The sequence below is a fragment of the Salvelinus alpinus genome, chromosome 5 (genome assembly GCF_045679555.1).
Source record: "Salvelinus alpinus chromosome 5, SLU_Salpinus.1, whole genome shotgun sequence".
Taxonomy (NCBI): Eukaryota; Metazoa; Chordata; class Actinopteri; order Salmoniformes; family Salmonidae; genus Salvelinus; species Salvelinus alpinus.
In genome coordinates, this window is record NC_092090.1 from 36,746,218 (window position 1) to 36,760,354 (window position 14,137).

Genomic DNA, 14,137 nt, shown 5'->3' on the forward strand with positions numbered 1-14,137 from the left:
CACTGTGCCTTGCAGTTGGAGTCTAAGGAAACCCTCTTCATTCCATGCCATTAGAGGACACCCCTGATTCTTTCGGGGCACACAAGACCTACAGAGTCCCCATCTTCTTGGGCTGTCTGAATGATCTTCAATATGGCAGTCTGTCTATTTGGGATCCACTAAATCATGAAAGGCAAAATGTACCCCATTAATTGACAATAGCAATTGGCTCCCAGTCTGTTATTGTACATTTGTGAAGATAGATGTTATAAAAATGCAAACCATCTCTCTTTGGAACAAGACACAAGTCAGAACCCGGGTACAAAACCATTTCTGTACTGCTCACAAAATCATTGTTTGAGATCCAAAAATGTTAAATAATTCAGTGATACCTCTTTGCAAAATTCCAGAAATATCACTAACTGTTTACTTATGTGTCTTGCAGCTATTTTGCTTAACCAGTTACTGCCACACCATTAATTAAAGTAGTATCTTCTGACACGATGCATCAGTCTGTGTAAGGCTAAATAGTACATCTAGTACACTACAGTACTTGCACATAAGGAATCTAGAAAAATCACTGAAACTAGTATGTTTGCAACTGTAGGCCTAAATGTTAATTAACCCAATATCATATTCAAAGCAAGAGGAAAAAATATAAAACAAAACACCTTTTTCTGGTTAAATCTGTCACAACCTGAACGTTCAAAATGCAATTCACTTTAGCTCTTTTTACTCTGCCCCTTACCAAAGTGCCCCGGTTTAGAGTGAGTTTCAGTAGAACCAGAAGTCTGTTGCCTTCGGACATCAATGCTTCAATGCAGCCAATGCAGCCCTCAGACAAGGCGGGACATACTGGCTGTAGCTGGAGGAAGGTGAAGTATTTTTCAGTTTACATGAAATTTAATTTGGGACTGTAGGTTTTACTGCAAATTGGCCTTACTTCTTCTGGCTATCTCTTCTTCTTTTCACTTTTTTTGTGAATTTTATTTTGTACCCCAAATCTTTGAAATCAAGTATTGGAAAAATACTTTGACATTAAAATGTAGGTTTCTGTTGGTTCTCTGTCAAATGAGGACAACTTTTTAATTTTAGGCTGTCCAGCCATTCAGGTTAGTTATTTTTGGTCACACCAGCCAATTTTGCCCGTCGCTTTGGCTCTTTGTTCAAGTAGTTTCTCCCTCCCCGTATCCCTGCACAGCCTTCCTCCATTTGCCAGCCATATAGCTCTCTGCTGAAGCATCTCTGCTCTGGCCTTTTTACACCTTTACTGTTCTGTGCTGTTACTGTATTTTGCAAGGCGGGTGCATGCTGGCTGTGATATTACTCTACTCCCATCACCCATCCGTTGCCTGCCCTGCTACTTTTTATAGCTTGGCCTGGCTGTCACCACATCCCTGATGCCAGTGTCCTTACTGTTTAGCTCTATGCGGCTGCACACTTCCATGTTCCTATCCCTGTTCTTATCCCTGTCCTACCACCCCTGCCTGTAACTTTAAGGCTTCGTTACTTCTGTTTGTCCCCTCCCCTGATCCCTCCGTTTTGAGATATGGCTGAATGGAGATGTAGCATCACTCTAGGTTGGCTTCAGCTGTTATGTAGGAATGTCAGCTATTTTTAGTCAACTCTGGCCATACAAAATTCATATTGCTTTTACTTTGTTGATTAGCTCTCCCCTTTTTATTTTTCTAATTGATGTAACATGTTATTGATTTCCATTTAGAAGTCTGAAATGAGCATTAATTATTTGTTGTCTGAGGTCAACTTTCTTCCTTGCCTTTCAGTCAGTCTACAGTCGTGGCCAAAAGTTGAGAGACACAAATATTAATTTCCACAAAGTTTGCTGCTTTAGTGTCTTTAGATATTTTTGTCAGATGTTACTATGGAATACTGAAGTATAATTACAAGCATTTCATAAGTGTCAAAGGATTTTATTAACAATTACATGAAGTTGATGCAAAGAGTCAATATTTGCAGTGTTGAACCTTCTTTTTCAAGACCTCTGCAATCCACCCTGGCATGCTGTCAATTAACTTCTGGGCCACATCCTGACTGATGGCAACCCATTCTTACATAATCCATGCTTGGAGTTTGTCAGAATTTGTAGGTTTTTGTTTGTCTACCCGCCTCTTGAGGATTGACCACAAGTTCTAAATGGGATTAAGGTCTGGGGAGTTTCCTGGCCATGTACCCAAAATATTGATGTTTTGTTCGCCGAGCCACTTAGTTATCACTTTTTCCTTATGACAAGGTGCTCCATCATGCTGGAAAAGGCTTTGTTCATCACCAAACTGTTCCTGGATGGTTGGGAGAAGTTGCTCTCGGAGGATGTGTTGGTACCATTCTTTATTCATGGCTGTGTTCTTAGGCAAAATTGTGAGTGAGTCTACTCCCTTGGCTGAGAAGCAACCCCACACATGAATGGTCTCAGGGTGCTTTACTGTTGGCATGACACAGGACTGATGGTAGCGCTCACCTTGTCTTCTCCGGACAAGCTTTTTTCCGGATACCCCAAACAATCGGAAAGGGGATTCATCAGAGAAAATGACTACCCCAGTCCTCAGCAGTTCAATCCCTGTACCTTTTGCAGAATATCAGTCTGTCCCTGGTGTTTTTTCTGGAGAGAAGTGGCTTCTTTGCTGCCCTTCTTGACACCAGGCCATCCTCCAAAAGTCTTCACCTCACTGTGCGTGCAGATGCACTCACCTGCCTGCTGCCATTCCTGAGCAAGCTCTGTACTGGTGGTGCCCCGATCCAGAAACCACATTGAGCCTCAGTAGAGATGCTACACAAATTAGCAAGCCTAAGCTCTGTGGCAATTTCTACATTTCCAGCAACCACAGGCGATTAACAACCTACTCCAAAGGAAACCTGCTTAAACATTGCTCTGAAGTCGTTGACTACTGAGAGAGCCAGAGATGAAGAGAAAGTGATAGAGTGTGGGGGGGTGCAAAAAAAAGAGAGTCGCTACAAAGAACACTGGCACCTGACAACTAAATACTTAAAGAATTCAGGCTTTGAGCTCCCAGCCCAACGCTCACCTCTGGCTGACCTGGTGAATGTGTCCAGGCTGTGTTCAGTTCCTCTGCTGCTTCACACAGCTTCACACAGCAACACTTCACTGCTATTTGTTTATGCCTGCAGCTGAATCAACTTTAGGAGACGGTCCTAGCGCTTGCTGGACTTTCTTGGGCGCCCTGAAGCTTTCTTCACAACAATTGAACCGCTCTCCTTGAAGTTCTTGATGATCCGATAAATGGTTGATTTAGGTGCAATCTTACTGGCAGCAATATCCTTGCCTGTGAAGCCCTTTTTGTGCAAAGCAATGATGACGGCACGTGTTTCCTTGCAGGTAACAACGGTTGACAGAGGAAGAACAATGATTCCAAGCACCACCCTCCTTTTGAAGCTTCCAGTCTGTTATTCAAACTCAATCAGCATGACAGAGTGATCTCCAGCCTTGTCCTCGTCAACACTCACACCTGTGTTAATGAGAGAATCACTGACATGATGTCAGCTGGTCCTTTTGTGACAGGGCTGAAATGCAGTGGAAATGTTTTTTGGGGATTCAGTTCATTTGCATGGCAAAGAGGGACTTTGCAATTCATCTGATCATTCTTCATAACATTCTGGAGTAACTACAAATTGCCATCATACAAACTGAGGCAGCTTTTGGCCATGACTGTATATGGGAAAACATTTTGTAAAATGAAATCCAAATTGGAACTAAATGCCAGGCCATTTAAGGGAGGTCATTTCAAGTAGTGCAGTTCACAAGAGAGTCTGTTTTTCTGTTTTAAGTAGGTAATTGCAGTGGGAGTCTTTTTATAGGTGAACACCCATTAGAGAGGGAAAGGACCTTTATGTTACTTTTTCCCATAATTTCATTCAGTTAATCTTTAGGAATGTTTGTTTAGTTCAGACCTTACTATCCCAGCCACTCCTTCTCCTGCTTCCCACCCATGCTAAAGGGTCCGAGTTTGCTTGTGCCAACTTAGCTTCTGCATGAGTTTAAAGTGGAAGTGCATTTTATTTTACAAGCTCCAAAATGACACTCAGCCTGTACATTGAACAGCACCTGATCAGTAGCGGCATCCACACACCTCAGCAATATATTGACAAGTGAACATACTCCACAAAGTCTTTGAAATGTTCTTCCTTTCTTTGTTTCAATAATATTCAGCAAATGCACAAAGTGAATTGCTTTTTTGTTGATTGGATGCAAGTTGTTTTGCTATTAATGAACTTAACTTGCATTTTAGCTGGGCCCCACAGGCGTCGTGGTGGGTTGTGTGACTGTGTCTGTCTATCAGTAGTGAAGACATTTAGTCCCAAGGGCTCTTAACCGATCAAAATTCACCCAGGGTGTTGAGTAGGTCCGTCTAAACTTTTAGACTTCTTATTCTTTTCATTTACTGCATTTACCGTTTTTTGTATTGTATTGCAACTGAGTTTTTGATGTCAAAGTTTTGTTTCTTTAATTCTGCACTTAAATGGTAGTGGAACATAGTGTAGAAGGGGGTGGGGTTAAAGGGACATAAAATCACATTTAAAAAAATCAACTTCAAATTCATCATCTCCAGCACCACCCCAACATCAACATATGCGAAAATGGTGCATTTCTGTGTTTTGTAGTAAAAAATATAAAGATCTGTTTTTCCCAATGACATCATCAACCAATTAGTAGGTAATATTTACTCAAAATGTGTCAATTGCACGATGCACACCGATGATGTCATTGGAAACACTTATCTTCCGCTATCTTTTTTTACTATAAAACATAGAAACGCTCCATTTTCCCTTATGTTGATGTTGGGGTGGTGCTGGAGATGATGAATATGACGTTGAGGAAAAAAAGTTTTCCTTCATGGGTTTAAGGGTACAGAAAAGCAGAACTTGTGCTAGGATGGAACATGCAATGGTCCCATAGGTGGAGGCATGGGTCTTCGGTAATGCGTTTACAATAAGAGAAAATGTTCTCTGTTTATTTGAAAATGTATTAAGTCTACGCTGTAATACACCTTGAATATTATTGCCTCCATCTGCTGGGACTGGGCAATAATCACATTGGTTTTAAGAGCATGGTGATTTGCAGCCACTTTAAGCATTTTTGTTCAGTGGAAAGTGGTAGGTTTTGTGGAAGAATAGCCTACATATATTGATGGCCGAAACAAATAGTTCCAGTGCCATCAGAAAGTATTCATACCCCTTGACTTATTACACATTTTGTTGTGTTAAGACCTGAATTCAAAATGTATGAAATCCTTTTTTTTTCTCCCCCATCTACACGCAGTACCACATAATGACAAAATGTAGCAAATTTATTGAAAATGAAATACAGAAATATTGAATTTACGTAAGTATTCACACCGCTAAGTCAATACTTTCTAGAAGCACCTTTGGCAGCGATTACAGCTGTAAGTCTGCTTTCCACACCTATTTTAAGCACTGTCAAATTGGTTGTTGATCATTGCAAGACAACCATTTTCAGGTCTTGCCATAGATTTTCAAGTAGATTTATGTAAAAACTCGGCCACTTGGGAACATTCACTGTCTTGTTAAGCAACTCCAGTGTAGATTTGGCTTTGTGTTTTAGGTTATTGTCCTGCTGAAATGTGAATTATTCTCCCAGTGTCTGGTGGAAAGCAGACTGAACCAGGTTTTCCTCTAGGATTTTGCCTGTGCTTAGCTCCATTCTGTTTTATTTTTTTTATCCTGAAAACCTCCCCAGTCCTTAATGATTACAAGCATAACCATAACATGATGCAGCCACCACTATGCTAAAATATGGAGAGTGTTACTCAGGAATGTGTTGTATTGGATTTGGCCCAAACATAACACTTTGTATTCAGGACAAAAAGTTAATTGCTTTGACACATTTTTTGCAGTATTACTTTTGATGCAAACAGGATGCTTGTTTTGGAATATTTTTATTCTGTACAGGCTTCCTTCTGTTCTCTCTGTCAATTAGGTTAGTATTGTGGCGTAACTACAGTGTTGTTGATCATCCTCAGGTTTTGCCCATCACAGCCATTAAACTCTAACTGTTTAAATGTCACCATTGGCCTTGTGGTGAAATCCTTTGGCAGTTTCCTTACTCTCTGAGTTAGGAAGGATACCTGTATCTTTGTAGTGACTGGGTGTATTGAAACACCATCCAATGTGTAATAACTTCACCATGCTCAAAGGGATATTCAATGTCTGCTTTTTTTATTTCAATGTCTGCCCTTCTTTAGGAGGCATTTGAAATCCTCCCTGGTCTTTGTGGTTGAATCTGTGTTTCAAATTTACTTCTCGACTGAGGGACATTACAGATAATTGTATATGCGCGGTATCACGTTAAACGCTATTATTGCACACAGAGTGAGTCCATGCAACTTATTGTGTGACTTGTTAAACACATTTTTACTTCTGAACTTATTTAGGCTTGCCATAACAGAGGTTGAATACTTATCGACTCAAGGCATTTTTTATTTTTTTTATTTTTTATTTGCAAAACATAATTCCACTTTGACGTTATGGTGTATTGTGTGTAGGTTAGTGACATCTCAATTGAATCGATTTTAAATTCAGGCTGTAACACAACAAAATGTGGAAAAAATCTACTGTGTGAATACTTTCTGAAGGCACTGTATAAAATTTGTTCATAATATACACCATTTTATGTATGAAGTTCTCTAGCTTCAACCTATCTGTACTTTGTTCCTCTGGATGTCTCGGAACCAAACCTCCTCAGAGTAATTATACATGAAGCCTTCAACCTTTTGTCCTCCATCTCCCTTTGACTATTGAATTGCAATGCATTTCGTTAGCCCAGGGTATTATGCACAAACGGAGCAGGTGATGACTCAAAATTCAAACAAGAAATGAATCCTGAATCTCTGCCCTTCAAATCAGCCATTTTGGTGGTTATAGCTGTCCTATTGGCCAGCTGTCTTTTTCTTTTAGAATGGATGGGCTCCTATTGAACACGATGTCTTCATTACCACCTGGCGCTCAGCATTTCAAGGTTATCAGATGTACTGTGCTGTTTGCAGGTATAATCGTTTGTCAAGATCAAAAGGTTTAAAACCAGGCAATGCTTTACGAGGGCCAATTTCCTGGACCCAGATTAAGCCTACTCCTGAATTAAAAAGAATCTCCAATGAAAGTGCTTTTTAGTCCAGAAATAGTCTTAACTTGACATGATGATGACCAAAGACACATTAGGCTTTAAAGAGGCTAAACAACAGGGGTTAAAAGGTGTCTGTGATAAATGCCTCTTTCTGTGGCCAGGTGCCTTTCTCCTGTGATAAATCAGACTTCCTGATTTAAATGATTTATTCCCTGGATAAAGAGATGCAGCAGTGCTCTCCTCCATCCTCCCTGTATGTTTCTCTGGGTTTCCTCTTCTTTAAGACCTGGCTACATTTTAAACCATTTTAAACAATCAGCCTTGCGTGTTTAGACTAGAAGGCTAATGGGGGCGTGGTAGAGGGAGAGACGGAGAGGGAGATTCTATCCAACAGCTCTACTGCTCCACAGCACAGGCCAAAAACAGAGGGATTTCATTCTCTCCCGCAGCGTTTGCTGTCCTGACGTTTATTACGCGGTTGTCTTTAGTTTCATTACACTCAAAGCAGGGCAACTCGTTTTTATAGGAGAAAAAAATAGATGACCTCTCTCTGGAGAGACAGCAGGACATAAAAGGGCAGTTGTTTGAAATGTGTACACAACTCACGGATGGGACAATTTACTCAGGCATATTTGCCAATGTACAGTAGTCTACAGAAAGCTTTTAGGCCATATAAATAAGTCAGGAGGGAGCAGAGTAAGAGCTGTGAACCTTTACAAAGCTGGAGGGGTTTACTGGACTGGGTTTCTTTGAGGCCTTTGTTTCTCCAGATTCTGTGAGTGTTTTTAAGTGTGGTGAGAGGGCGCTCGAAGTGGCTGCAAATCATTCACTGTGGTTCCAATCTTAGCAGGGCCTGTATGTTTCTCATGTTTGTTACGCTTCCGAAAATCTGCATGAACAGCACATCATGAAATGTGTTTCAAAGGAATGCATCATATTTAGATTTTGTACTTGACATCATTTTGTAATTTACTAATCCTTCAGCATTTCAAAACCACTGTTCTGTTATGTTTATTCTTGTTTTAAAACTGATTTTCATTTGATATTACATGGTTGTGAAAATGGAACTAGTTCTTTTGGGTCTGTGGGAGGAAGCTTATAGCTGCCATGGAGAACAAATTGCTCTCTTGCTGCCATGGGGAACAAATTGCTGTCTTGCTGGATCCCAATCGAACTAAAATTATTTCCGTCTCTTGAATAAAACATTTAATTATAATCTATAGGGTAAAATAGCTGCTCCCTACCATCTGCAATCAGGTGGAAGTTTTTTGTCTGTTTGCTAGATTGCTTCTGTTTGTAGAAATCCATACAAAGTGCTGTATGTTTTGAAAGCATTCCTGTTCATCAGAGCATAAATAGATGTATGGCTTTATCCATTCCTTCTTTTTATCATGGCTACTCTTCAATAAATTCAAATAGTTTAGCCACTAAAATTAATTTGAGAAGAAAAATAAAAACCTATTAAAGCATAATTGTGCTCCATATTGTTGCATGGTTCCTACATATGAGTGCATTTGGAATGGGAAAAGTGAGAGGGCTTGTGGGTGGAATGTAAAGTGACTGGAATTTCTTCATAGACAATGCACCACATTGGCTTGTAATGAGTCATAGATATCTGGCATTCTTCCGATTACCAACAAAAAGCGATCTTATTTTTCAGTCCTAAGCACTGTAGCTACAGTTTTGAATGATGTGCAACCTAGTTGCACCTCTTATTTTTAATTGTTTTTATTGACATGTTGAATTCACAGTATCGATAAAGGTTTTACAAATTAGGATAGCTTGTCTGCCTCTCCTCTCCCTTCTCCTGCAACAGTCTTCAGGATTTCACATCCATGCTCACACCTTAGCCTAGGGCTAGGCCCTTAGGCCACCAAGGCTTCCATTTCTTCCATCATATCATCTTGAGTAGACAGTCAGGTATTGCGTGTTTATTTCTTACCATGGGGTGTCATAAGCCTTCTCCAACTCCATGTTTTTTGTCGCCCTTTTATGCCAGTAGCCAAACTATCCTGTTTGTTTTCACAGAAGTGGAAGATGACAATCTACCATGCGGCATCTGCCATTTCACCTGCTTGAAGCTGCACTCTACTGTACTCTGCATTGAGGACCTGATAACTAGGAATGCTTTTGAAATGTACTCAACATTTGCTGCCATTTTCCTCAGGTGTTTTAGGAGGACATTCAGAAAAACATATTGAGCAGGAATAGAATGAGACCTTTGAATGACGGTTCCATTTTCACATATACTTTTTGTTCAACAGTTTTTTTTTTAAGTTTTTTTTAGTACATTTGAATGTTCAGCTCTTATTGCTCATTCGCTGTCTCGTTTTTATTCCAGGAAGTTCCCTCTGAAGCAGGGAGTGTCTGCATATAAAATGGTCTGCAGTTCTCTGCTTCATAGGTCAGAAGCTTGTTTATTTTGTCTCTGTGGCTACGTTCAGTCCCAACTAAATTGTTTGAACCTGTATGAGAAAAAGCTCTATTTGGCACGCATCATCTTACACACCAGATAATCATAATTTCATTTGAACATCCCTCTACGTGTAGATTTCCCAGTTCATTTCTGTTCATGGCAAATGCTATTGAAAATCAAGTCCCAGTGTCACTGAAAGATGGCTAGAGAATTGGATTACTGCACGTTCTGGGGCACAATTTTTTTGCAGATTGAATTAGAAACTCTCTACGTATCAATTTCAGATAATTAGATATTCATGTCAGAAAATGCATGACTTTCCATGTATATTATGTCCTATAATATGACTCTTTTCCCCCATTTTTTTGTGTCAGAACACACTACATACACTCGCACACACATAGACACACTCACACATCATGATGCAATAAAAGAAAAGGGAAAATTATAATTGGATGACCAAAGAAAAATTTTAAAAACGGGGAAAAACAATAATGCACAAATTTCGCTGCTTGAATGGGACTGCTAGCCAATGCTGGTTGAGATGCCTTTATTTACTCTCCAATTATATACACTGTAGATGCCACCACCGTCTTCTCTTCTATGACCATGGAAGGCCCTCGCAGTGCTTTTCCCACCTCTTCCAGCTCCATCGTGCACTCCACTACCTCAGCCACCGACCAGACCTCTGCTCACACCGGCATCGCCGCTCCAGACGAAGGTGTAAGTAGCAGAGCGGTGGCGGAGATGCTTGGCGCCGAGGGCGGGACTGGCAACAGTGGGAGTGCTGGTGGCGGCAGGGCTGGCGGCGAGAAAGGAGGAGGGGCCGGATCCCTAGGTGGAGGAGGAAGAGGGGGGGCATCCCAGGAGGCCCAGCAGCACCACCAGATGACCCCCTCCAAGCGGCGGACGGTGCTGAACATCTCGCCTCCGCCCGAGGACCTGTTTGACGACAGCCGCATGTCCTGTCAGGAGGATCAGCTCCAGGACTCCGAGCAGAGCAATAGCATCTGGATGGATGACTCCGCCTCTAACTTCAGCATTGTCAGCTCCAGTTCCTACAACGACAACACAGAGGTGCCCCGGAAGTCCCGCAAGCGCACCCCCCGCCAGCGACCTGGGCCCAAGCCTGCCTCGGCCGAGGAGGCCAGCATGGACGTGTTTGATGCAGACAGTGCCAAAGGGCCTCACTTTGTGCTCTCACAGCTGGGCTCAGACAGCAAGGCCTGTACCAAAGGAAGGTGGGTGCCCTTGGATCTCTTTTACAGTGAAATTAGCCCATGTGGAAACCTATCTAGCCTACTGTTTACTTCCTTTTGGTCTGCAGAGTTAACTTTCCTGTTCTTTTACATCTCTGAGATGGCTCTATGGACTTTGGTTGAGTTTCAGTTTTCAGTTTGAATCTTGTCTGGAACACAGAATGGAAATACATTTAGAAATACATTAAGACAAGTTAAATGTCATAAAGTGATTAATTCATCGAAAAACACTGATAGACTTATACCATTACAACTACTATTGAATGGACATCTCAACAGAACTGTTCATTCTATACCATCCCTGATTTTGAAGAAGTCTATCTAAATTTGCTCCATACTTATTCCCATTGTTAAGATGTGTAAACCACTATACCACAAGCGGAAATCGTACCAAACCACTGGCTGAACGTTTGTCTGTGCTTGAAGAAGAGCTGGCAGATCAGAGGCTAGGGAGGGGCAGGATACCACAGCACAAACAATGGTCAGCCATGGTGAATCACACTGAGCCTCTTTGAAAAGCGTTGAGAGAGCAGAGGTGATTAAATAAACCAATAAGTCCATCTCCTAAGAGGTTCTGATGGACTCTGCTTGGTAGTGAGCCTCCAAACTCTGCATTGCTCACTAGTGTCACTGGGAAACCATGGCAGCTATTTGGGGATCCCTCACTAGTTCCCTGCTGCTCTCCAGTTCCAAATAGTTCCCCTATGCTCCACCATACACACACAAACACACACAGATATTTGCTGGTGGGGTCACAGCTTGGCTGGAACTTTGATAGTAAGTGGATGGTCTCCAAGTCCTGTCAAGTTCTCTTCCACTGAGAGGAAGTTTGGTGCCAACAGTGGAGCTGATCTTTCCTCCCCTTACATAAATGAACACAAGGTGGAGAGGAGTTGGGGTGAGGGTTGCTGCCACTGCCACCCAACGCCAGGTTGTGCGGCCCTCAGTCCCCAATGATTACAAGGTCACAGGTAGGGTTAGGGTTAGCAGGGGACAGTGCTGTGAATGAGTGAAAGGAAACAGTCCCCTGCATTAAATATAAGCAAGTGTATTGTAGTCAATGTTAGTGTTGCGTGTTTCAATGTAGGTTGTTTAGGAGCTGTTGGGCTGACACAGTAGCTAACCAGTCTGTCTTGCAGTTCGGCAGATGGCTCCCAAACAACACATCAAAAAGGTGGGACCCTAGCGAGCCAGTTCCCTCAGAAGAGTGAGGGCAAGGAGCTGAAGATCCTGGTCCAGCCTGAGACCCAGCACAGAGCCCGCTACCTGACTGAGGGCAGCAGGGGGTCAGTGAAGGACCGCACTCAGCAGGGCTTCCCCACCCTAAAGGTACGCCTTAAACCAGCAACAGGACCAGGGGGGCTGGGGCCTCTAGGGCTTCTTGTGGACGGTCAGTGCCCCATAGACGGGTCACTGTTTTGACTCTACCCCTTTGGAAATATGCCTTTATCTGTCCTTCATCAAATGCCACCATCAACCTGCTCCATACTCATTGTTACATAACACCTCTACATTGGGTTAACATTTCAGTGATTCAGTGATTGACACAGGCTATGTAGAAACTTGTATAAAAAGTCATGCAACATATCAACAGGTTATTTTCTTTTTATGAAATAAGGTTTAATAGCTAGCTGTTACAACACACGTTGGAAGGCAGCACTCAGGTGGTAGGGCATGGCTCTTGCAACGCCAGGATAGTGGGTTCAATTCCCATGAATGAATAAGTCGCTTTGGATAAATGTGCCTGCTAAATGCAATATATTATATAACCTACATAAAAACAACAGATTTTCTTGTCCACCGAGAAAAGAGGTAACTATCATTATTCTCTTGAAGTAATGATAGCCACCGCAAATCGTGGCTTTGTTTGCATTTCTTTGTCATATCTCAGTATCAGCATTGCTATTCACAATGTATTCCATATTTCAAATGTTTTACTCTCAAAGTAGGCAGCAAAACAGACAGTTGTGCAGTGACAGTTCTGTTATCATAGAATGCTATAAGATACCATCTTACTAAGCAGAAAGCTGCCACTGTCTATCACATATTCACTTTTGTATGTTATTTTAGCTGCACCCTTTTGGCTCTTGTGAAAACTATCACTTGCACAATATATTCCACGCTCAAAATTCTCTAGTGACTTACAAAAATAGGTAGAGCTAACTTTGGAGCAGCTGTGCTATTTTCTGATTTGAGTGTTCTTTGTTTCCTTGTCCACAGCTGGAGGGTGTGAATGAGGCAGTGGTGCTGCAGGTGTTTGTGGGTAATGACGCTGGGCGTGTGAAGCCACATGGGTTCTACCAGGCCTGCAGGGTGACTGGGCGCAACACTACAGCCTGCAAGGAGGTGGACATCGAGGGCACCACTGTCATTGAAGTGTCCCTGGACCCCAGCAATAATATGACCCTGGCGTATGTATCTGCTTATTGCCATAGCTGTTGCAATTTTGTAAAATCACACATACTGGAGACTGCTCCTCTTAGTAGACCGCCAATGGGAGTGTGTTGGGGGCTGTTGCAGCCGCTGGGGCCTTATTCAGCAGGCCTGCTTGCCAGTCTAACAGCTGTGCTGTGTGTGTCTCTCTCTGCAGGGTGGACTGCGTGGGGATCCTGAAGCTGCGTAACGCTGATGTGGAAGCTCGTATCGGGGTGGCCGGCTCCAAAAAGAAGAGCACGCGTGCCAGGCTGGTGTTTCGGGTCAACATCCCCAGGCCGGACGGCTCGGTGCTCACGTTACAGACACCGTCGTCCCCCATCCTGTGCAGTGAGTAGCTTTAGGTTATTCATAGCATCTTCCCACTGGAGTTCTCTTAGGAACGCTGTCGGAGCTTAGAGCTGACGCACGTCACCAGGGGATTAGGGGGAGGGAGAGGTTCATTCAGGGGGTTGGGTGGACAGGAGGAAAATGAAAAGGAGCTTGGATGTAAATAACAAGAATGTAAATAATGAAGTCTCCATTGGGAGCCGTTACTGTCAAAATTTGACTGGATAGTCTTATGAGCATTTGTAATTTAGGTTTGTTTTATTGTTTTCATCTCGTTTTTAAGTTCCAAGCTGAAGAGTTGATTCAGTCTAGAAGTTTCATTTCTAATGCGTTATGTATGCTTAGCAGATCATTTTCTAATTTAAGTACATTTTCAGACACCATGTCTATAGACTCTCTTCAGCATCATGTGTTCCTCCCGTTGTGGGCATAGGGTGTGGCTGTGAGTGGCAAAAACAGGAAAGACTGCTCTGGGGTATAAGAAATTCAATTTGTCGGTGGTTTTAGAAGCAGAACTTCACCAAAAAAACGAGGGAGAGAAAGAAAGGCCGAAGAAAGAGGTGTGGACTTTTTTTGTTTTACAATGCCAGAGTGCAATCCGACCAA

The 14,137-nt window shown here is 42.3% G+C and overlaps 1 protein-coding gene across 2 annotated transcripts in view; it reads left to right on the top strand.

Moving 5' to 3' along the window:
- The window catches only part of LOC139576033 (nuclear factor of activated T-cells 5-like), a 51,866-nt gene that overhangs the window by 28,115 nt on the left and 9,614 nt on the right, over nt 1–14,137 (top strand). The window contains exons 1-5 of one of the 2 annotated variants that reach the window (XM_071401636.1): nt 875–9,497; nt 10,090–10,750; nt 11,908–12,097; nt 12,989–13,179; nt 13,359–13,531. In XM_071401636.1, coding sequence (XP_071257737.1) covers nt 10,113–10,750; nt 11,908–12,097; nt 12,989–13,179; nt 13,359–13,531 — 1,192 coding nt within the window. In that variant the 5' untranslated portion in view covers nt 875–9,497; nt 10,090–10,112. Of the gene's footprint in view, nt 1–874; nt 9,498–10,089; nt 10,751–11,907; nt 12,098–12,988; nt 13,180–13,358; nt 13,532–14,137 lie in introns of those variants that run through there. The other variant, XM_071401634.1, reaches the window with a different exon arrangement.